General features: G+C 44.0%; 1 protein-coding gene across 8 annotated transcripts in view; it reads right to left on the bottom strand.

Moving 5' to 3' along the window:
- Positions 1-24,095, bottom strand: part of LOC124005112 (semaphorin-6D-like) — a 178,763-nt gene that overhangs the window by 55,972 nt on the left and 98,696 nt on the right. For all 8 annotated transcript variants that reach the window (XM_046314061.1, XM_046314060.1, XM_046314056.1 and 5 more), the window contains one exon: positions 2,421-2,629. In XM_046314061.1, the coding sequence (XP_046170017.1) occupies positions 2,421-2,568 (148 nt within the window). In that variant the 5' untranslated portion in view covers positions 2,569-2,629. The remainder of the gene's footprint in view (positions 1-2,420; positions 2,630-24,095) is intronic.

A 24,095-nucleotide genomic window follows, 5' to 3' on the forward strand; every position in this document is an offset into this window, starting at 1 on the left:
GGGGGAGATAAAGCTGATCCTAACTGTTGTAGGCCTCTTTCTATTTTTCCTTGTTTATGAAAAGTGTTGGGAAATTTTTTTAATAATCAACTGGCTTTCTTGATGTCTAGGGTTAGGGTATTCTCTCTGGTATGCAATCCCTTAAAGGGTCACCACCCATGATTTTAGAATGTATGCACACATGACTGGCTGAAGTTTTTTGGATAAATTCCATTCGTCTGCTAAATGGCATATATTATTATTATTATATTATGCCTGTCATAAAGCTGATCCTAACTTCTCAATTTACATCAACAAGATTGGCAGTAGGCCTCTTTCTGATTTTTCCTTCCCCAGTTTAAATGAAAAAAGTGTTCTTGGTGTTCAAAAGATTTTTTGCCCTTAATAATCAAAAACTGGTCATTTTTGGAAGAAGAATGATGTTACTAGGGGGTTTAGAGCTTGAGGTATTCTCTCTGGGAGTATGGCAATCTGGTTTCAGCACATATCAAATCTACAGGTTAAATGGATTGGTTTCACTCTATTGATCTTAAAGGTCCTCAATGATGTCACCATTGCCCTTGATTTTAAGCAATGTTGTGCTGCTAATTTTATTGACTTGGCTGAAGCTTTTGATACAGTAGACCATTCCATTCCTGTCGGCTAAGGAGATCTGGTGTCTCTGAGGGTCTTTGGCCTGGTTTGCTAACTACCTCTGCCAGTCACATTCTGTTAAAGGTCCCCAAAGCACACACATCCCTGTGTCGCATATTTTCAGTTCGCAGCAGCTAGCAACTGGAACGAGCTGCAAAAAAAGACTAAAACTGGCCAGTTTAATCTCAATCTCTTCATTCAAAGACTCAATCATGGACACTTTTACTGACAGTTGTGGCTGCTTTGTGTGATGTATTGTTGTCTCTACCTTCTTGCCCTTTGCGCTGTTGTCTGTGCCCAATAATGTTTGTACCATGTTTTGTGCTGCTACCATGTTGTGTTGCTACCATGTTGTTGTCATGTTGTGTTGCTACCATGCTGTGTTGTCATGTGTTGCTGCCATGCTATGTTGTCTTCGGTCTCTATGTAGTGTTGCCTCTCTTGTCGTGATGTGTGTTTGGTCATATATTTATTATTATTTTTTAAATCCCAGCCCCCGTCCCCGCTGGAGGCCTAATGCCTTTTGGTAGGCCGTCATTGCAAATCAGAAATGGTTTTTAACAGAGTTGCCTAGTTGAAATCAAAATCAATCCGTCGAGGCTGGCCTGTGACCATCTTCTCTCCCATAGTGCTGCATTAACTGTTCAGGCCAGGGGTATCAAACATATGGCCCATGGGTCGGAGGGGGTACGACCCCTGGGAAAAATGAGTTCGACACCCCTGGCTTAGGCCTTCCTGTCCAACTTGGCTTTTGTAGCTGAATTAGCAGACCTCTAAAATGGGACACTATCTGAAATTACAATCTCCTCGGGGGAAGCATCTTTCCCCCAACCAAGCAAGTCCGACTCGACTGTTTAACGATTTCAACTTGGGGGTGATTGGGTCAAGCAGAGCAGTGATTCGCTGTGGGGCAGAAAGGGAGAGGGATAACTCCACCTCGGCGACCTCTCGTCCCTTTAATTACTCCTCAGCACTTTCACTTCCTTTAAAGTTTTGGGCGCCACGTCGCCATGGAAACCTCTAAACCAGTTCCTCCAATTAGCCTCTGTGAGGGAGATGATTTCGGCGGTGGAGCTGGGCGCTGGATGTATTACCATACATAATGGACATCCTGGGGAGTTGTGAGGGGTTCTGACGCCCAGACACCTTCAGACCTGCTGACAAATGGCCCTCATTACACCTGAGATGGGCTCCACATATAGATCTATTAGTGGGGCTATTTATGCTAATGTTCCACTCCTCCAGATAGATCAATTAAAGCGCCAGGCCTTAGTCTCCGTCAACTCTTAAATAAAGGATGAGGCTGGCGACTGCCAACGCCAGGACCTCCTTACCACACCTCCTACTGATTAGGTGCCACTGATGGGCTGTACGTGTAGGCCAATCAGATTTTGTATTATGTCATATAGCTAAAATGTATAGCTATTTTATTTCGATAATCGTAATTATGTATTTGAACAGGGCTGCCCAACCCTCTTCCTGGAGATCTACTGTCCTGTAAGTTCAGTCCAACCCTAATTTAGCATATCTGATTCAGCCAGTTAAGATCTTGTTGAGCAGCTAATTCGTAGAATCAGGTGTGTTAAATTAGAGTTGGATTGAAAACCCACAGATGGTAGATCTCCAGGAAGAGGGTTGGGCAGCCCTGTACTGACGTAGATCTGTAAGACGACTGACAAAATATGTGTACATACAACTGACAAGATGCTGTCCTTTAACGGTACATCAGAACTTCATGCCCCCCTGAACTAAGGAGCAACATTGCATCATGACGGGCTTGCACTCACGTTCTCTCCCCACAATGCTGATTGGCTCCAGGTCCTGGGGGAAGGGTGTGACTCCCATGGCCAGGTGAGGTAAGAGGGCTGTGAGGGCTAGAGCCAGGCCCACCGCCAGAAGGGGGAGGGGCCGAGGCGACCCGGGCACCAGCCTCATTTTGACAGGGGTTCACCACACCTCACCAGAACAGCATGGCCAACAGCGGGCACACCACCACCTAGAAGAGGAGAGAGAGTGAGAACAGGTTAACCTAGCTACAACCAAAGTTAGCTGTACCCATATCTGTTAAAACGGTCACAGGCTAATGTGAATAACTACAACAGCAGCATCGGCTTCATAATGATCACTATAATTCTGCCATCAAGTTCTACAGTAGCTGTTGGAACTTTCTGAGTTTGGATGCTAAGCTCTCATTAGCATGCGATGCTCATTGCCAGTGCGGCATTGTGATTGAGTATTAGCTGAACTGTGATGACAGTGTGAACACACAGAGAGACAGAGAGACAGAGAGAGACAGAGAGAGAGAGAGAGAGACAGACAGACAGACAGACAGACAGACAGACAGACAGAGACAGAGACAGAGACAGAGACAGAGACAGAGACAGAGACAGAGACAGAGACAGAGAGAGAGAGAGAGAGAGAGAGAGAGAGAGAGAGAGAGAGAGAGAGAGAGAGAGAGAGAGAGAGAGGAATGGAGAGAGAGGTGAGGCCACAAGGGCCCCTGACTGGGACACCTGGCTCATTTACTCCCAGCCTTCAGTCTTTCACAGGTGACTTCACACAATTAACCACCGCCCCCACAGGGGAACGAGACTCCCTCTGTCTGCACCAAGACACCAGGCCCAAGGGGAGGCGACAGGTACCCACTTTCACCTAATATACAAAACAAACTATAAATTGTTTGACTAGATGGGAAAAACGAGCAGCTCCTGTAAGAAGGTCAGAAGATTCAAGTTTGAGCAAAGTTTGCTCTCTGCATTATTAATCACTCAGGTAAGCTATGAGTCAGACCTGAATTGTCTCGAAATGCTAATTTCCACATCTGCTTGATTTCTGAGATGAGACCGGGACAGATGGATGCAGATTGCGCAGGGATTTGTTCAACTAAATCTCCAGAATGCTGTGACCTGTGTTTTGGCACCAACTTAATAAGGGCAGCGTGTCCTCTAAGGGTTTCAACTCAGCACAGCCCAGATTGATGTACTGCACCAATGAGATCCTGCCACACAGCTTTTAAATGGGGAGCCGAAAACAAAGTCAACAGAGATATGAACCCCATCAATATTGATAACGGGCTGCCTCATTCTGATTCAGAGGAGACGGTTGCATTTAGCGATGAGGTCAAGCGATGATCACAGTGTCATAAATCGAGGGGAGGCGGTGTCTGCTCCTGTTTACTTCATGAATTACCGCCTCCTGCCTGTCCTGCCTGGGCGATATATGAGGACATTACTCCCAATGGATTAACTCACAGGCTTTTAGGCTTCTCAGAGGAGGCAGACAGCTTGAGCAAACAGGATATGATGCTGTGGCTTCCTGTCTGAGCAGGCCAAACAGCATGTCCCCCTAAAACCACTGTCACCCCATCTAACCTGAATCTATCATTGAAGATCTAAGATCTTAGTACATGCTCTGATGGTTGAGCAATGCCCTCAAGTTAAAGAGTAGGCTCACATTTATACTGCTTATGCAAATGCTTGAGGGATCTTGAAATATTAAAAAAACACTTGGTAAAGTTGCAGCTAAAAACCATGCTACATAAACTCCATAAAACTATGAAATGATTTACACAACTGTCTCTCTGCTCTTATGAATATGCATAGACTAGACCGACGATCATAAACATGTAGAGTGCGAAAATCAAAGGTTATGGAGACTGGGCAGAGATCAAATATCGACAAATCAACATTTATCCAATGGCTTTAAAGCCAGGAAAATGCAAATATGACTCACAACAAGACAAGCACAGTGCCTGCAGGAGCTTAGGCAAGACAGTCCAACAAATGCCCTGACCCTACAGACCCTCTGAGGCTTCTAGACCTTCCACAGACTTCCACACAAAGGCACTGAGTGGATGAGCTTCTTGGCGTGTTTATCAGCAGCACCCTGAAGAGTTGCCGTTTTCTGTTTGTGAAGTTCTCCACATGTTGACGAGCCTCACAGCTGGGGATAGATGTGGAGCTTGTGGAAGTGGAAAATGCTATTACGAAATGCCCAACATAATCCAATTCAGTCCTAGCTACAGTAATGTAATATAAACCAGCATAAGTCCCTTTGATCTGCTGCATACACTGTTGTTCTGGGGTTCACTTCCAGACGGGTGCTGGTGGTGAGGATTTGGCAAGGAGCCTTTATCTATGGCTTGATGACAGTGACATGGTAGAAAGAACCCTATCATGTAGACTTGAAACGTACTGTATGTGAGGCACGTCCAGTCTTTCATGCTGAGTGAGTGACAGATGTGATGCTAAGCATCACTGCGAGAGCAGGGGCCGACTTCCACCTCTTTATAAGACATGCATAGACGGTCGACAGTGACAAAGTCAACATCTTTGGAAGTTGCAAAAGGGACAGAGACTCAGAGGCTCACTATGCTCAATCCCCATAAAGCCAATGGCTTCATTTAACAGTGTTTTAAGATGTGGTTTTACAAATATATTTGGGGACGGCCTTCAAATTGCCCTGCATGTGGAGCATCTAATGTGTTCATGTGGTTTATCGCCTCAACCCGTAAATTCTTCAGCTTCTTCTCAATGGGATATTTCTTGATCTAAAACCCGATACCAGGATCCAGCTGCTACCGCCACACCGAATGCCGCCCGCCAAAACATGCCAGTTCACAAACCCACCGCACCCTCCCCATAAACATGTAAACCATGGAGCACCCTTCAGGAATGTGTTGCTCTCCTTTTTCTTTCTCTAATCAATTGCCTTTTACAGAGTGAATGGGGAGGCAGGCTGATGAGCTGACAGCTGTCGATGGGAAATAATCCACTGCGACCCACACTCTCTCTGTGTTCTGTTTTGGATGGTAGGTGTGGGATCGTTATGTTTTTAATGAACTGGACTTGTCAAGCCATCTGGGAGATACTGGCAGTTGGGCCTCTTTGTAGGGCAAGGAATTGAGGGCCGCTGGGGCCGCACATTGATTATCTGACATTCATTTGGATTAGACCAGTGCTGGTTCTGTGGTTTGATGAGACGTCTTCAGTCTGGTGGTTTGAAGGTTTTTCACAGCACTGTGCGAAAAGGAAACTTCATGATGAGAAAATGGGAGCCTTTATGAGTGGTGGATGAGGCCACGGTGTCATCTTTAAAAAGGATCCATTTTAATTCATACATAAACAAGTCAATCTTTATGACCCAGCTTCAGTTTGGCCAGGGACCACTGTTCCATAAAAAGATGCAATTAGACATTAAATGTAAATTGAATCCTCAAATCAACCGCTTTATGCACCTGTCTGCTCCAGGGACGTTTATTTTCTGCCAACACCTGTCATTCAAACTAAATCGAGGCGCATTATCCCAATGCAGACCCACCCCCTCTGATATGCTGTGACCTCACAAACTGAACTCCGCTGACATTTCACTGGGGGAGGGGGGGGGGTGGCTAATCCCTCCATTGTTTTGGATAACAGGGCAATAGCTAGCCAACCCCTCTCACCTCCCACCTCTGTGCCTTGGGATGCCATAGGGCCCCAGAGAAGTAGGAATTGAATGAGTCCACCCCCAGTATACATGGGCCTACATAATGAGGGTGCAAGTCTCTGGCCATGGACCATTACCCACCCTGGGCTCTGCTGGGGACTCTCACATCACCATGGCGATGAGCAGGGACAGGGGGCCAAATGATCTGCCGCAGAATGTGTGTGTGGTCGGAGTGTGTAGCCCTTTGTGGATGTGTGTCTACCTCATTTGGGAAAGGGAACGCTGCAATGCCTGTTAAGCTCTCTGACCATGCATCCCGTGACTGTCGTGACTTTTCTCTGGTCTGTTTACTTTCAGCGATCCAATGATCTTCACAACTCATAGCTGAGGAAGCACATTGTTTATTCAAGACTGAGGTTACCTCAGGAATTGGCATTCAGTTTTCTTTTCATTCCAACAACCAAGTTTGACCAACACCTTATACATTTTCTGCTGTGCAAAAACAACTTCATTGGAAGAAAACTCATCCAAGACATGCATCTTGTGAGTGACCTTGCGCTACAAAAGATCCCCGTTGTTAAGAATGGGCAACATTGTCCTTGCCCTACTCTCAGAGAGTTCATCTGACTGTCAATATCTGAACACTGTCCCATGATGCACCATCACAAGGCTGACGATTAGCTGCTGCACAGAGACCGTTTTCTAGTGTCACACACAACTCTCCTCTTACCCCGAGACATCCACTCTCCTACAGAGTACTCACAGTGTGGCAGCATTGTATGCAGCTGAAGAGTCACATATGGTTTTCAGGAAGTATGATGCTCATCTTATCACTCTGAATTCTCAACTCTCTGCCTTCGGTAGATTTTGTGTTACATGCTACTTCTCAACAAGACCCTCAACTTCCCGGGGCCCTTTCAACTATCTACATGACCCCCTCAGACAGAGGAACTTCGCTAATTAGATTTCCAATGGCTAACCACACAGACGCCAATGAGGAAAATTGGAATTGGGATCAAGGAGCATTGGGCAATAATTGGGGAACAGACCCCGCAGGATACGGAGGAGATTTCTACGGGTGAATTTCAGACGACTACTATTGGTGGTGCTAGGAGTTCATCCTACTGTTGCTCGTAAATTAACTTAGTTTAAGCCTGGAGACTTTGAAAGCACGAGTTCAACCACATCTAGCAAGGCCAGCAGGCTTCAGGCAGTTTATAGCCTCTGCTGGTGTAACTACTTGCACAGTAGTTTTAAACATTTCTTTATCAGTTACTTCTAAATTATACTTTCAGTTGGTGGCAGGAGGGCAACAATTTTGGATGTCAGGGTCAGAGTTGCAATATTGGCAGGGTTTGACAGACCAAGTTCTGTGAATGAAGTCAACACTTGATCTAGATGAGGGACAGAAACTTAAACTTGCTGTTGAATAACAACATGTCAGTTGAAGTTGATGGGGAATTTTAGAGGCCCTGTAGTAGCAACATGAGAGCGGCTCAAGGGGGGTCTTAGAAAGCTCTATTAGCATGCCGGGTCAAGAGGGAGTGACCGCTGGTTGCTTTCCTTTGGCCCCCATAGTCCCTTAGTTCTGGAATTTGCATTTCAAACTGATGGGGGCAGTGTCGTGGAATCTCTCCTTATAGTCTTTATCTGAACAGTTGCATGGGCAGGAGGAAAGAGGTTGGGGGAGGGGAGCGAAGATGTGGGGCACCATGGCATCCAGGGTGAGATGTGTCTGTCAGTGGAGGTCAGGACCCTCCCTGCCACTCAACTTGCCTCAAAGGGATGCTGTGATGCCCTCCTCACCCATAGGGTTCAGACAAAGTGACGGGTCGTCCTGTGAGATGGGCCATCTATTGTCACCCTACGTAGGAGTGCTCTACGCCGTCCACATGGAAGGGTCCCCAGAGATTAAAGCCTGTTTGTCAGCCACGGGTAGCGCATCAAGCCTCCAACTCATCCCCACCAGCTCCTCTCTCTAGTAATGAATCAAGTTGACAGTGAGAATCAACTAAAGTTGTACTGTAGGAAGAAGTGATGCTGTAGAAAGTCAGTGCGAAAACATGTTCAGTAACCCTGGGCTGGAGGCCCTCTAAAAATGGGACAAAGGGAGTCCCTAAACATTAGGTTGAAATATCGCATCAATGTTCAAGGACCGAGAGATGTTGACAACCAAAACACACAACAGCAGTGATGCATAGAAAAAGAACTGGCACCAATTACTTTCTGTTTACTTGTATCAATCTCTGAAAAAAGTGCCTCTGCCACCAGTCTGGGCCTAAACCTGTAAGGCATCCCGCCAAAGTGGGCGAGCTGGCCAGACTTCAGAAAGGGATCTATGCGAGACACAGACACTGAGACGGTCGTCTGATCGATCGGGAGAACCGCTGAGAGTGTCATCCATCGTCTTTGTGTCTACTTGAGATGAAAAAAGCCCCAAAGGCTATCAGCGAGAGAGAGAGATCAGACGCACATTAATGTTATCCTCTACATTTGTCTGCTTCGTCTTCATTATTTATTTTTATCTTCAGACAAGCCCTGTAATTCACAGGCAAATCCCGCTCTCTCTATCCATCCATCTACAGTTGAAGTCGGAAGTTTACAAACACTTAGGTTGGTGTCATTAAAAATAGTTTTTCAACCATTCCACATATTATTTGTTAACAAACTATAGTTTTGGCAAGTCAGTTAGGAAATCTACTTTGTGCATGACACAAGTCATTTTTCCAACAATCTTTTATAGACAAATTATTTCACTTATAATTCACTGTATCACAATTCCAGTTGGTCAGAAGTTTATATACACTAAGTTGACAGTGCCTAACCTCTTGAAGCTAGGGGGCACTATTTTTATGTTTGGAAAAAATAACGTTCCCCAGGTAAACGGCCTATTTCTCAAGACCAGATTCTAGAATATGCATATAATTGACAGATTGGGATAGAAAATGCTCCAAAACTGTCAAAATATTTTCTGTGAGTATAACAGAACTGATATTGCAGGTGAAACCCTGAGAAAAATCAAACCAGGAAGTGGCTTCTATTTTGAAAACTCCATGTTCCATAGCCTCCCATTGCTCCATTTAAAGGGATATCAACCAGATTCCTTTTCCTATCGCTTCTTCAAGGTGTCAGTCTTCAGACATAGTTTCAGGCTTTTATTTTGAAAATTGAGCCAGAAAGATAACATCGCGTCAGGTGGTCACATGAGTTTTGCTCGCGCAACAGAGTTCGGACAGCCATTTCCTTTCCCTCTCCTACTGAACAAGACAGTTGCGGTTGATAAATTATTGATTATATATTTCAAAAACAACCTGAGGATTGATTATAAAAACATTTGACATGTTTCTATGGACATTCTATGGATATTATTTGGAATTTGTCTGCGTTGTCGTGACCGCTCTTTCCTGTGGATTTCTGAACATATCCAAAATACCTCCGATGGTTTGTCGCGTTATCAAAAAATAATCTTTATGGAACAAAAGGAACATTTGTTGTGTAACGGAGTCTTGTGAGTGAAAACACCAAAGACCATCAAAGTTAACCGATTCATTTGATTGCTTTTCTGATTTTCGTGACCAAGCTACCCGATGCTAAGTGTACTTAATGTTTTGTCATGCGATCGATAAACTTACAAACGCTTGGATTGCTTTCGCTGTAAAGCATAATTTCAAAATCTGAGACGACAGGTGGATTAACAAAAGGCTAAGCTGTGTTTTGTAATATTGCACTTGTGATTTCATGAATATGAATATTTTTAGTAATATTATTTGACTGGGGCGCTATGCTATTCAGCGGTTGCTGATGACAATTATCCCGTTTAAGGGATGGGTAAGTGTCAAGTAAACAGCTTGGAAAATTCCAGAAAATTATGTCATGGCTTTAGAAGCTTCTGACAGGCTAAATTACATCATTTGAGTCAATTGGAGGTGAACATGTGAATGTATTTAAAGGCCTACCTTCAAACTCCGTACCTCTTTGCATGGGAAAATCAAAAGAAATCAGCCAAGACCACAGAAAAATTATTGTAGACCTCCACAAGTCTGTTTCATCCTTGGGAGCAATTTCCAACGCCTGAAGGTACCACGTTCAACTGTACAAATAATAGTATGCAAGTATAAACACCATGGGACCACGCAGCCGTCATACCGCTCCAGAAGGAGAGGCATTCTGTCTCCTAGAGATGAAGGTACTTTGGTGCGAAAAGTGCAAATTAATCCCAGAACAACAGCAATGAACCTTGTGAAGATGGAGGAAACGGGGTTTAAACTATCTATATCCACAGTAAAACGAGTCCTATATCGACATAACCTGAAAGGCCGCTCAGCAAGGAAGAAGCCACTGCTCCAAAACTGCCATAAAAAAGCCAGACTACAGTTTGCAATTGTACATGAGCACAAGAATCACACTTTTTGGAGAAATGTCCTCTGGTCTGATGAAACAAAAATAGAACTGTTTGGCCATAATGACCATCATTATGGTTGGAAAAAAGGGGATGCATGCAAGCCGAAGAACTTCAGAAAATAGATGACATCATGAGGTAGGAAAAATATGTGGATATATTGAAGCAACATGTCAAAACATCGGTCAAGAAGTTAAAGCTTGGTCGCAAATGGGTCTTCCAAATGGACATTGACCCCAAGCACACTTCCAAAGTTGTGGCAAAATGGCTTAAGGACAACAAAGTCAAGGTATTGGAGTGGCCATCACAAAGCCCTGACCTCAACCCTATAGAAAAGTTGTGGGCAGAACTGAAAAAGCATGTGCGAGCAAGGAGGCCTACAGACCTGACTCAGTTACACCAGCTCTGTCAGGAGGGATTGGCCACAATTCACCCAACCTATTGTGGGAAGCTTGTGGAAGGCAACCCGAAACGTTTGACCCAAGTTAAACAATTCAAAGGCAATGCTACCAAATACTAGTTGAGTGTATGTAAACTTCTGAGCCACTGGAAATGTGATTAAATAAATTACTCTACTATCATTCTGACATTTCACATTCTTAAAATAAAGTGGTGACCCTAACTGACCTAAGACAGGGAATTTTTACTAGGATTAAATGTCAGGAATTGTGAAAAACTGAGTTTAAATGTATTTGGCTAAGGTGTATGTAAACTTCAGACTTCAACTGTATCTATTTAAAAAATATATATTTTTATTTAATCAGGTAGGCTAGCTGAGAACAAGTTCTCATTTGCAACTGCTACCTGGCCAAGATAAAGAAAAGCAGTTCGACACATACACAGAGTTACACATGGAATAAACAAAGATACAGTCAATAATACAGTAGAAAATATATATATACAGCATGTGCAAATGAGGTAGGACAAGAGAGGTAAGGCAATAAATAGGCCATGGTGGCAAAGTAATTACAATATAGCAATTAAACACTGGAATGGTAGGATGTGCAGAAGATGAATGTGCAAGTTGAGATACTGGGGTGCAAAGGACCAAGATAAATGTATAAATAAATACAGTATGGGGATGAGGTAGATTGGATGGGCTATTTACAGATGAGCTATGTACAGGTGCAGTGATCTGTGAGCTGCTCTGACAGCTGGTGCTTACAGCTAGTGAGGGAGATAAGAGTCTCCAGCTTCAGAGATTTTTGCAGTTCGTTCCAGTCATTGGCAGCAGAGAACTGGAAGGAGAGGCGGGCAAAGGAAGAATTGGCTTTGGGGGTGACCAGTGAGATATACCTGCTGGAGCGCATGCTACGGGTGGGTGCTGCTATGGTGACCAATGAGCTGAGATAAGGTGGGGCTTTACCTAGCAGAGACTTGTAGATGACCTGGAGCCAGTGGGTTTGGCACAATGTATGAATCGAGGGCCAGCCAACGAGATCATACAGGTCACAGTGGTGGGTAGTATATGGGGCTTTGGTGACAAAACGGATGGCACTGTGATAGACTACATACAATTTGTTGAGTAGAGTGTTATTTTGTAAATTACATCGCCGAAGTCAAGGATCGGTAGGATGGTCAGTTATACGAGGATATGTTTGGCAGCATGAGTGAAGGATGCTTTGTTGCGAAATAGGATGCCGATTCTAGATTTAATTTTGGATTGGAGATGTTTAATGTGAGCCTGAAGGGGAGTTTACAGTCTAACCAGACACAGAGGTATTTGTAGTTGTCCACATATTCTAAGTCAGAACCGTCCAGAGTAGTTATGCTGGACAGGCGGGCAGGTGCAGGCAGCGATCGGTTGAAGAGCATGCATTTAGTTTTACTTGCATTTAAGAGCAGTTGGAGGCCATGGAAGGAGAGTTGTATGGCATTGAAGCTCATTTGGAGGTTAGTTAGCACGGTGTCAAAGGAAGGGCCAGAAGTATACAGAATGGTGTCGTCTGCATAGAGGTGGATCAAAGAATCACCAGCAGCAAGAGCGACATCATTGATGTACACAGAGAAGAGAGTCGGCCTGAGAATTGATCCCTGTGGCACCCCCATGACTGCCAGAGGTCCGGACAACAGGCCATTCGATTTGACATACTGAACTCTATCGGAGAAGTAGTTGGTGAACCAAGAGAAGCTATCATTTGAGAAACCAAGGATTTTGAGTCTGCCAATAAGAATGATGTGATTGACAGAGTCTATATAGCATCCATCTATAGTATCCATCCATCCACAGTATCTATCCATCCACAGTAACCATCCATCCATCCAGCCACAGTATCCATCCATCTACAGTATCCATCCACCCACCCATCCATCCAGTATCCATCCATCCAGTATCCATCCACCCAAACTACAGTATCCATCCATCCATCCATCTACAGTATTCATCCATCTACAGTATCCATCCATCCAGCTACAGTATCCATCCATCCATCTACAGTATGCATCCATCCATCCACAGTATCAATCCATCCAGCTACAGTATCCATCCAGTATCCATCCATCCATCCAGTATCCATCCATCCAGCTACAGTATCCATCCATCTACAGTATCCATCCATCCATCCAGTATCCATCCATCCATCCATCCACAGTATCTATACATCCATCCATCCTTCCACAGTATCCATCCATCCAGCTACAGTATCCATCCATCTACATTATCCATCCATCCATAGTATCCATCCATCTAGCTACAGTACCCATCCATCTACATTATCCATCCATCTACAGTATCCATCCATCCAACTACAGTATCCATCCATCTACATTATCCATCCATCCACAGTATCCATCCATCCACAGTATCCATCCATCCAGCTTCAGTATCCATCCATCTACAGTATCCATCCATCCATCCAGTATTCATCCATCCATCCATCTACAGTATCCATCCATCCATCCAGTATCCATCCATCCATCCATCCATCCAGTATCCATCCATCCATCCATCCATCCATCCAGTATCCATCCATCCATAGTATCCATCCATCCAGCTACAGTATCCATCCATCCACAGTATCCATCCATCCATCCATCCAGTATCCATAATCCAGCTACAGTATCCATCCATCTACATTATCCATCCATCCACAGTATCCATCCATCCATCCAGTATCCATCCATCTACAGTATCCATCCATCCATCCATCCATCCATCTAGTATCCATCCATCCATCTACATTATCCATCCATCCACAGTATCCATCCATCCAGTATCCATCCACAGTATCCATCCATCCAGTATCCATCCATCTACAGTATCCATCCATCCATCCATCCAGCTACAGTATCCATCCATCTACAGTATCCATCCATCCATCCATCTACAGTATCCATCCATCCATCCATCTACAGTATCCATCCATCCATCCATCCATCCAGCTACAGTATCCATCCATCTACAGTATCCATCCATTCATCTACAGTATCCATCCATCCATCTACAGTATCCATCCATCCATCTACAGTATCCATCCATCCATCTACAGTATCCATCCATCCATCCATCCATCCAGCATCCATCCATCCATCTACAGTATCCATCCATCTATAGCATCCATTAATCTACATTATCCATCCATCTACATTATCCATCCATCCATCTACAGTATCCATCCATCCATCTACAGTATCCATCCATCCATCCATCCACAGTATCCATCCATCCATCCAGCTACAGTATCCATCCATCCACATTATCCATACATCCATCCATCCAGCTACAGTATCCATCCGTCCAGCTACAGTATCCATCCATCCAGCTACAGTATCCATCCATCCAGCTACAGTATCCATCCATCCAGCTACAGTATCCATCCATCCAGCTACAGTATCCATCCATCCAGCTACAGTATCCATCCAGCTACAGTATCCATCCATCTACAGTATCCATCCATCTACAGTATCCATCCATCCATCCATCTACAGTATCCATCCATCCATCCATCCATCCATCCATCCATCCATCCATCCATCCATCCATCCATCCATCCATCCATCCATCCATCCATCCATCCACAGTATCCATCCATCTCAATGTTCTTCTACTGTTTCTAGTGCGACATCTTCAGATGAGTGTAACCCCGGTTCACCTCATCAGACATACTGGCAGGAATATGCAGATATCGTTCAAGCTCCCTCCTCGACCCTCCTCCCGTCGTCTCCACCTCATAACTAAAATGGAATGTTATCTACCTCCTCCTCTCAATCTCCCCATCATCAATAATTCAAAGTGTTATTGAGAAATACTACCTGAACCTCTATTGACAGAAACTCAAGCACTGTCAGTCCCTCAAGGGCATCATAATTGAATCCTCAAAGTCTGCTGCAGCAGACCCAGGCGGGGGAACAGGAATCTGTGTTTATGTTTTTTGTTGAGGTGTCATTGTGTGTGTGTGTGTTTATTATTACATATGTATTTCAGTTCTCCAAACCGGCAGCCTCCAGACCCAACAGCACACAGCAGGAGCCATCCCATGCATAGAGTGACTCGGGCCGGGCTTAGGACCATTCCCCTCAGGGATGTTGTAAAAGGTGGGCGGGAAAGTGTTTGGTTATCTAGCACCGTGGAGAAAGGATTGTGGAGTCAGATTGGGAAGGACAGTGAAGCTCTTTATCAATTGCAGTAGTGCACTTTCTCAAACCTGGAGAGGGCAGTTGTTTGGCACAAGTCAAAAGGTGAAGAGAGGTGTATTGCAAACAGGAGTGACAGCTTTTGAGAAGCTTACAATTCTGAGAGCTTGATTTCACAAAGCAACAGTTTAATTAACTCCCACAGTACATGCTTAAAAATAACAGGTTCACCAGTATGACATACAATTATATCATAACATGCAGTATGTCAACAGCTTTAATATTTCAGTGTTGATGCGGGTGGTAGGACAAAAAAAGATACAGCATTCAGAGCTAGATTAAAGTTTAAACAACAGCGAAACTGTCAAAAACAGAACTACGGTATTCACACTAAACATCTTCAACGACAACGTCAGTAGTATTCAAAGCTTCGCTTTTATGCGCAATATACAAATATGGCAAACTCAATGGTGCTGTCGTGCAGTGTCCACTCCTCTGACAGCTCAATAATAGGAACAGAGATAGTGCTCCCTCCCACTACGCTTTGTAGACTGTAGTACCAGCAGAGCCTATCATTATTTCACCAGAACTGCCGACCGACCGGAGGGGAGGGGAAGCGGGTAGAGGAGAGAGCAGCCAGATGATGATGCTATTCACCACACTCCTGCAGGGAAAGATGAAACGCGCCACACCGATATAAGCGAGGGAGAGTAGAACGGGAGGAGAGGATGAGGTGAATAAGCAGGGCTGTCAGTGCTCATCAGGTTACTGATCGCTCAGCGTTCTCCAGTGGTTCTTTATTACCACCAAGGGGGGGCTAGCCCTGCACCCTCCTATCACTTAGGACCCCTGAGTTCAGCCTTGGTGGTACAGAACAGAGCAGCAGCGGGGTGGAGATGTGTCTTCCTGCTGGTGCCAGGGCCCCTTGGGTGGCGGTGCAAGCTAATGGGCGGGGGGAGCGAGCTAAGCGGCTGGTCTGGCTCCTTGTGATTAGATTTGGGCTCGTTGAGAGAGAGAGAGTGAGAGCGAGCAAGGGTGTGTGTGTGTGGTGCTGATCCCCCTCATCACACGGCTCTGATTAGGCACTGCGGTGGTTCTCTGGCTTGGCAAGCCGTCGTTCTGCTGCCAATGCAGAAAGCGAGCACCCAACATAAAGCCCGTCTATCAGCGCATCAGAGCCAGGCTGATTCTGAAGGACAACAGTAATTATGCTCACTGCAGAGCGATGAAAAACAGAAGAAACAAAGTTTACTGTTATGGCCAACCTTGAACTGTACAGTAGGTTTAAGAACTAAATGTTCTAACATGACGAAAGGAGCAATTCATGAAGGAGATGGAGTGTTCTCTGCAAAATTGTTTTTTGACTTTTCTATACCATGACCTTAAGAGGTATTGAGACTGAGCCCCATAGAAATGGGGTTAATTAAGTGAATAAAATGTTTTAAAACATGTGGAGAGCAACTTTTCTTTACGGTCCTTAATGGTGCTTGAGCTGAGGACTGCTGTGATGATGCTCTCATGACGCCATTGTATCCGTCTTTGTATTTAAGGTGGGGAACAATGAGAGAGTTCGACATCTCTATTAACAGAAAGCTCTTCGATCTCCATCTTTCTCTATGCTCTCCAGCAAATGGAACCCCCTAGGCACCAATTAGATGGGTGCACTGTTTGCACTTCAATCTCTGCGTTCCAATTCTGAAAGTTGGAAGACGCATGAATTATCGATGTTGCAGAACTTTTGATCCCCCTTGATAAAAAAAAAGTGAATTTGGAGTGTCACGGTGTTAGGTTTCATTTGCGAGTGAACTTGAGGTAGTGAAGGAAGATAAGTCAAACCCCTCAATTTACTCATCTCAGCCACATCGTGCCAATTGAATATCTTTCTTTTATTCTGTTTGAAGGATCTGCACCATGTTCGTCAGAACCATAGATAGCGCACTTATAACGCAGGACAAGCACACAATGATACGTGTGAAAACGTGTTGAAAGCACCTAGTCAAGGACTCAGGCGTAACATTAGAGACAGAGTAGTTGTGAAAGGAAGATAAATACCGTCTGCAATCACGCTGCCATCACCCACCAGATCCATCCTTATCACATTACCCGAAAATATCATTTAAAAAAAGGAAGTGGGCACACGCAAGACGGGTTGGTGACAGCAGTATGTTCTGAGCATCTTTAGCAGCCGGCGCACAAAATGGCCGACCTCTTTAATAAATGAAAGATTTTCCAATCTGAGAAGTCGATGCTGATGAAGGGACATATAAATCAGGTGAGGAGCGGCGGAGGGGTTCTGGAGAATATGCTCCTCGCTGTAATGGTATTATCATGCCTGCGTGCTTCACTGTTCCTGTGGAGATTAAACACTTTATCCTTGTCTTGGCTACAAACAGTCCCCATTCCCAACATACATCCCATAATCAAACACCTTCCCATTCAGACCCACCAGGCTGTCTCTCTTAACAGCACCATCACACACTGCCTGAGCGAGAAAGAGAAGGAGCGAGCGAGAGCATGGGGTTTCAGGGCATCCCTACGTTCGGGGTTATGGCCTCAGTGGATGAACCTGACATCATTAACGCCTTCTCACAACTGATGACATCATCGAGAGGCATCTCTGAGGCCCCGGGGACTTTTTGCTCCATTTATCTCATGTTATTGCTGTGGCACTTCTTCCTCAGCTCAAGAAAGTCCATGACCATCGGCTACTCATACACAGAATGTGAAGTGAGGCTCTTCTCAGTGTGCTGAAGGCTATATTGTGTCAGTCTGAAGTACTATCAAAATGCTTGGGTTGGTAGCGCAGGCCTGTCTGACTAGACTATGTCCTGGGGACATGTAGTCTAGCCCTGTTGTGCTGAGAAAGAACCAGTCGCTGTAAATGAGGATGATGTCTGTGACCTCTCAGTGCACTGATCTGGAATCAGCCAGGCAATCAATTCTCCTACTCAATCTCAGTTCAGCAGATGTACTGACAGCTCGACACAACATTGAGGTTAAGGTGCCAAAACAACAGCAGCTCACAAAACAGGCACACTAGAATAACACTACCTATAATATTTATTTTAGGACATATTTTATTTAATTTCTGGATGGTGTATTACATTAAACAATGAATCTCATGACTCTAGCCCAGACCAGAGCTAAAATTGCACCAGACCAGAGCTAGGGGTGCACTGGAAGGGGAAGGAGTCACTGAGTGATACTCGTTAGTATCATGGCAAGGAAACAAAACATGAAGAGGATTTAACTTCTTTAGGAAAACAACCCTAATGTTGAAAACAAATATCATTATGCTTGTCATCCAGTCAAATTCATTTGTTTTCCAAGCTACAGCATACAACATTTTACAAAGAGTTGGGTCTGCTTGGTGTTTTCATTTTTGGCATGGAAAAAAATATGACGATACTGGTATCGTCCCGGCCCTACTAGTTGGTAGTCTGTGTGTGTGTGTGTGTCTGAGCTGTTAAAGTGAATCTCTGATCACAGTGCAGATATTGTAGATCCTGCAGCCGTTAGGGAGGATAAGCTCTTATCTTTCGGCTAAATCCCAAAAGTCGTTAAGGGGCGCCGGAGCTGCTCAGAAGTCCAACTAATTAGAGTTCAAATCATTTTCGGTAACACTTGACACCTAGCGTCATAACCATGTCATAACAGCTGACATAACGTGTCATAATATGGTCATAACTCTGTCATGACAAATACATTTAGACCTGTTGTGACATATATTGCGTTATTTTTTACATTTTTATTATTATAATTTTTTACCCCGTTTTCTCCCCAATTTCGTGGTATCCAATTGTTTAGTAGCTACTATCTTGTCTCATCGCTGCAAATCCCGTACGGGCTCGGGAGAGACAAAGGTTGAAAGTCATGCGTCCTCCGATACACAACCAAACCAAGCCGCACTGCTTCTTAACACAGCGAGCATCCAACCCGGAAGCTCTCTGGTGGCACAGCTGGTGCTGCAGTACAGCGCCCTTAACCACTGCGCCACCCGGGAGGCCTATATTGCATTATTTTATGGCTGGTTATGACACCTACATAACAAGGCAAAACATTCCATTACACCATAGCCTACTTGTCAAAGGTATGTTTATGTTACATACAATTTTCAGAAATTGACCATATTAAATTATCATTGGAATTGCGCACAAATCAGACATGCACCTCCCCCAATGCTCTGTTGCTGATGACTGGGATGAATGCAGGAGAAGATTTCAGGAGGACCAGACACCCTCTTTGTGACTGATAACTGATATAAGGGCATGTACGTGATAGGTCTAACTGGCTCATATGATTATGATGGTCGTAATGCTTCTTGACAGTGTCATAAAGTGCATTTTCTACAAGTTATTTAAAATATGATGGGGGAAAAAATGACTAAAGAATTCATTACAACAACAAAGGACTTAAAGAAACAAACTTTCAAACAAAAGGACACTTCTTTGCAGGGAAAAAAACTATTGGAGAAATGTGGGTTTCATAACCAGCCATAAAATAGTGCAATATGTCACAACAGGTGTAAATGTATGGGTCATGACTGTGTTATGCACATATGACAGGTTATGACAAGTTATCAGCTGTTATGACATAGTTATGACCGGCCATAAAATAGTGCAATGTCACAACAGGTGTAAATGTATGGGTCATGACAGTGTTATGCCCATATGACAGGTGGGCATAACAAGTTATGTCAGCTGTTATGACATATGACATAGTTATGACCATGCCATGACGCTGCTGTCAAGTGTTACCAAATGTTCTCCTTCTAGATAGATCTTTATGATGGACATACAGTATAATACAGCTAGTGTATCCAGCCATTCTACCATTCTGTTGAGACACTGACTTTAGTTCACAAAGCACAATCAATGAGTTATCAAGTTAGCAAAAATATTGTACACTGCAGCAACCCTTGTTTCAAATGTATAGAAAACAAACCAGCCTGGTCATACTTGACAGATATTTCGTTAGCGTCGAGATGAGGTGAAAACCGTTGCAAAGAACGCTGCCCACAACAGTCACAGTGTGGATCAAAGCGCCAGATGAATACTACATCTGTCGAGTCTCCCGCTGCTCCTCCGTCCAGGCACAAACACTGATCTGCATTTGTTGTCCTGAAGTCAAAAAGCGAAACGTGTCAGTCACAAAAACAGACCAGACAAATCCACAGGGCGAGAATGAAAGATGGACAGAAAAACAGAGAGCGAGAGAGGCGGATAAAAACAAAAGCTGTCTGTTGCTTCCAGCATCCCCCAGACTTACCACCACCCACTTCTCTTCCTCCTCTCCCTCAGCAGCCCCTGGAAGCACAGGAAGTTGGTGGCACCTTAATTGGGGAGGGCAGGCTTGTGGTAATGGCTGGAGTGGAATTAGTGGAATGGTATCAAATACAAACACATGGATTCCATGTGTTTGATGCCATTCCATTTGCTCCATCAAGCCATTATTATGAGCCGTCCTCCCCTCAGCAGCCTCCACTGCTGGGAAGGTATGAGCAGGCAGCCGTAATGGAAAAGATAAGAGACCAACAGGCCCATCTATAACAGGCTAGATAGTGGTGTATGGGTGCTGTTATGCCTGGGCGATGGTGTCATTACGTGTGAGTACGTGATAAATGCACTCTGCTTGTCGTATTTGAGATTCTCTGTGTGCAGTAGGGAACCGGAGGCTATTACTCTTGTGGCTGCGGTGACTCCGCGTCGAGTGTGTGTCTGTATCTAGTGATTGTGCTTTGTTGTGTACATGAGTACGAAGGGCATGTGTGTTTCATGTGTGTGGCAATGTACAGCTGTGAGGGTGTGTAAAAGAGTTTGATAATAATCTCCTTCTGTGTGTCATGGTGAAATGCTCCTTAGGTGTGTACATACAATGAGTATACAAGAACACCTGCTCTTTCCATGACAGACTGACCAGGTGAAAGCTATGATCCCTTATTGATGTCATTTGTTAAATCCAATTCAAAATCAGTGTAGATGAAGGGGAGGAGACAGGTTAAAGATGAAGGGGAGGAGACAGGTTAAAGATGAAGGGGAGGAGACAGGTTAAAGATGAAGGGGAGGAGACAGGTTAAAGATGAAGGGGAGGAGACAGGTTAAAGATGAAGGGGAGGAGACAGGTTAAAGAAGGATTTTGTGTGTGTGCCATTCAGAGGGCGAATGTGAAAGACAAAAAAATGCGTTCAATATTAGGACGGCGTTCTTAATGTTTGGCATTATCAGGGTATCTAGGAAGTGAACGTGTGTTTTTGCTTTGTGTGTTGTGTCAGGTTTCTCAAATGCTCCCTTCAAGGTAGACAGCCACAGCTATAGCAGCAGCCAGCCGCAGAACGACCTGTGGGTCGTCTGGACGTCTGCTCTGCTCCAATCAATACTTGGAGATAGTGTCTGGCCAGGTGTCCTGTTACCCTGTCGTCCCTAAGCCTCCTCTCCCCCCTGCTCAACAGGCAGGCAGCCCTTTATTGGTAGTTGTTTATATCAGCGCTGGCTTATCATAGAACATCATAGGAAATGTGAGAACAGCTTACAGGTTGGTGACACTTTTAATTCGTCTCGGGTGATCGGGTTTGTCAAACTATTCCTGGGCCGCCTCATCATCACCGACCGCATTTGCTCACTTAGAGATTGACTTTCCCCCTCTTGTGAAATGTGGCGACGCTACCGCTATCTTGACCTTGATGTTGAATTGCATCATGTTTTGAATTTAATTTAATTTTCGAATAGGAAAAGTCCTCCAGAATGGAGACTACATTGTACTGAAATACATTCCGCACAACAACTAAGAAGGATATGAGAAGAGTTTAAGAGTTTTTAATATAGATGCCCTTTGCAGTATCTGCTCTTCAAATCATCAGGTTAGAAAAATAACTAGCTAAATCTAAATGAAGTGAGATATTTTTAACGATATAAGATGACACCATATAAATAGATCTCTGCTTGGTGTTTGCAGATGTCTAAGGATACAAATGAACCAATATGGAACTGGGGTAGAAATGAACTTTCCTAAATAGGTCTTCCAGATAAAGTGTGCAGGATATTCATTAAGGTGGCATCAAAATAGCTTTTAATGGATGGTGTACTGGAAATAATTTCTATTATATTAAATATTATTTTCATGGTTTAATCCTCAATCTGACCCAGGTCTTACATTGAATTACCAAGATAACATGCTATTGATTATTTGGATGGATATTACTTTGAAACAAGGGAAATATTATTAGAAAACAACTGAATCATAAAAAGCTGAGTTGAACTCAACTCTGCATGCTATAAAATAGCTCCTTCTGATAGTTGTATTGTTTATTTACACAAATCTGCCCAACAGACTACATTAGCGTCAATGTGTCAAAATGTGTAAACATGCAATAAAATATACATTTTATGACTGCACTCCTTTCCCCCTCTTAAATCTTTCAAATGTATGGTCTGGCATTCATCCAAATCAAAACCATTTTTTTGTGTGAATTGAAACAAGGACCCCACCCCCTACTTTCACTAGATACCACACACACACACACACACTTAAAAGGACCGATCAAAACATTCCATACAGTGCTAAGCTTGGTCGTTAGGGTTCATAAAATCCCCAAATAGCAAGTGATGCCTTGTAAAGCAAAGGATGACTTTGCAAGTCACGTCTCTTACACCATAACCCTACGATAGTTAAGTTTCAATCGAAACAGACTGGCATCTCTAACGAGACCTAGGTATAGTTACAGCCCAAATAAAAATGATCTAATGTTCAAATTGTCTTCCAGAGTAGAAACTATAACAATTTTATTTATTTTGGGAGTGGGTACAATTACATTTTTCTCTATCCTATTAAACTACTAATCATACCGTAAAGAGGCAAAAGTAGCTTCCTTTGTGTTGAATTAAAGTCTGGAAGAAGCAATAGTGACGACTACCTTCCATTACTTTACATCCCTGTGCCATCTAAAATTAGCCTTATGCTCATAGTCTCTCGCCCGGGTAGAGATACACTTTCATCTCTGTTATTTTTTTCTTCATTCCGAGGATTGGCGGTGCAGATATCTTTTCTGTGTGCTTAAGCTCCACAGCCATATGTTGCAGCTGCCCTGTCCATGACACGCACACTTTTAATCAGCGCTCAGTGATGGACCACATTGTGTCCTTTAGACCCAAAGCTTTGAGTCCTGGACTGATACCCCCGTGCTCTGAGCCGGTTGGCTGCCTGCATCCAGTGCTGAGCTTCATCACACACATTCCTGGGTAGCAAAAAGTTAATAACTGTGAGTTACTGTGACCCATAGGAGTCTCATTATATTTACATCTTTAAGTGGCTGGCATTTAACAAACTGAATATACATTTTACATTTACATTTAAGTCATTTAGCAGACACTCTTATCCAGAGCGACTTACAAATATATACAGCAGATAATGATAGAGGGAAAGTCCTCTATCCCTCTAGCCCAGGGAACATCAACTAGATTCAGCCACGGTCCAATTTGGTCTTCAGCGGATGGTCAGGGGACCGGAACATAATTACAAATAATTTGAAGACAGCAAATTGACTGCAAAAAGCCCAAACAGATACACTACATGACCAAAAGTATGTGGACACCTGTTCATTCCAAAATTATGCACATTCATATGGAGTTGGACTCCCCTTTGCTGCTATAACAGCCTACACTCTTCTGGGAAGGCTTTCCACTAGATGATGGAACTTTGCTGCAGAGACTTGCTTCCATTCAACCACAAGGGCATTAGTGAGGTCGGGCACTAATGTTGGCCGATTAGGTCTGGCTCGCAGTCGGCGTTCCAATTCATTCCAAGGGTGTTTTGATGGGGTTGAGGTCAGGGCTCTGTAAGGACTAGTCAAGTTCTTCCACAACGATCTCGACAAACCGTTTCTGTATGGACCTCGCTTTGTGCATGGGTGCATTGTCATGTTGAAACAGGAGAGGGCCTTCCCCAAACTGTTGCCACAAAGTTGGAAGCACGGAATCGTCTAGAATGTCATTGTATGCTGTAACATTAAGATTTCCCTTCACTGGAACTAAGGGGCCTAGACCGGAACATGAATAACAGCCCCAGACCA

Source organism: Oncorhynchus gorbuscha, linkage group LG19, assembly GCF_021184085.1.
Source record: "Oncorhynchus gorbuscha isolate QuinsamMale2020 ecotype Even-year linkage group LG19, OgorEven_v1.0, whole genome shotgun sequence".
Classification (NCBI taxonomy): domain Eukaryota; kingdom Metazoa; phylum Chordata; class Actinopteri; order Salmoniformes; family Salmonidae; genus Oncorhynchus; species Oncorhynchus gorbuscha.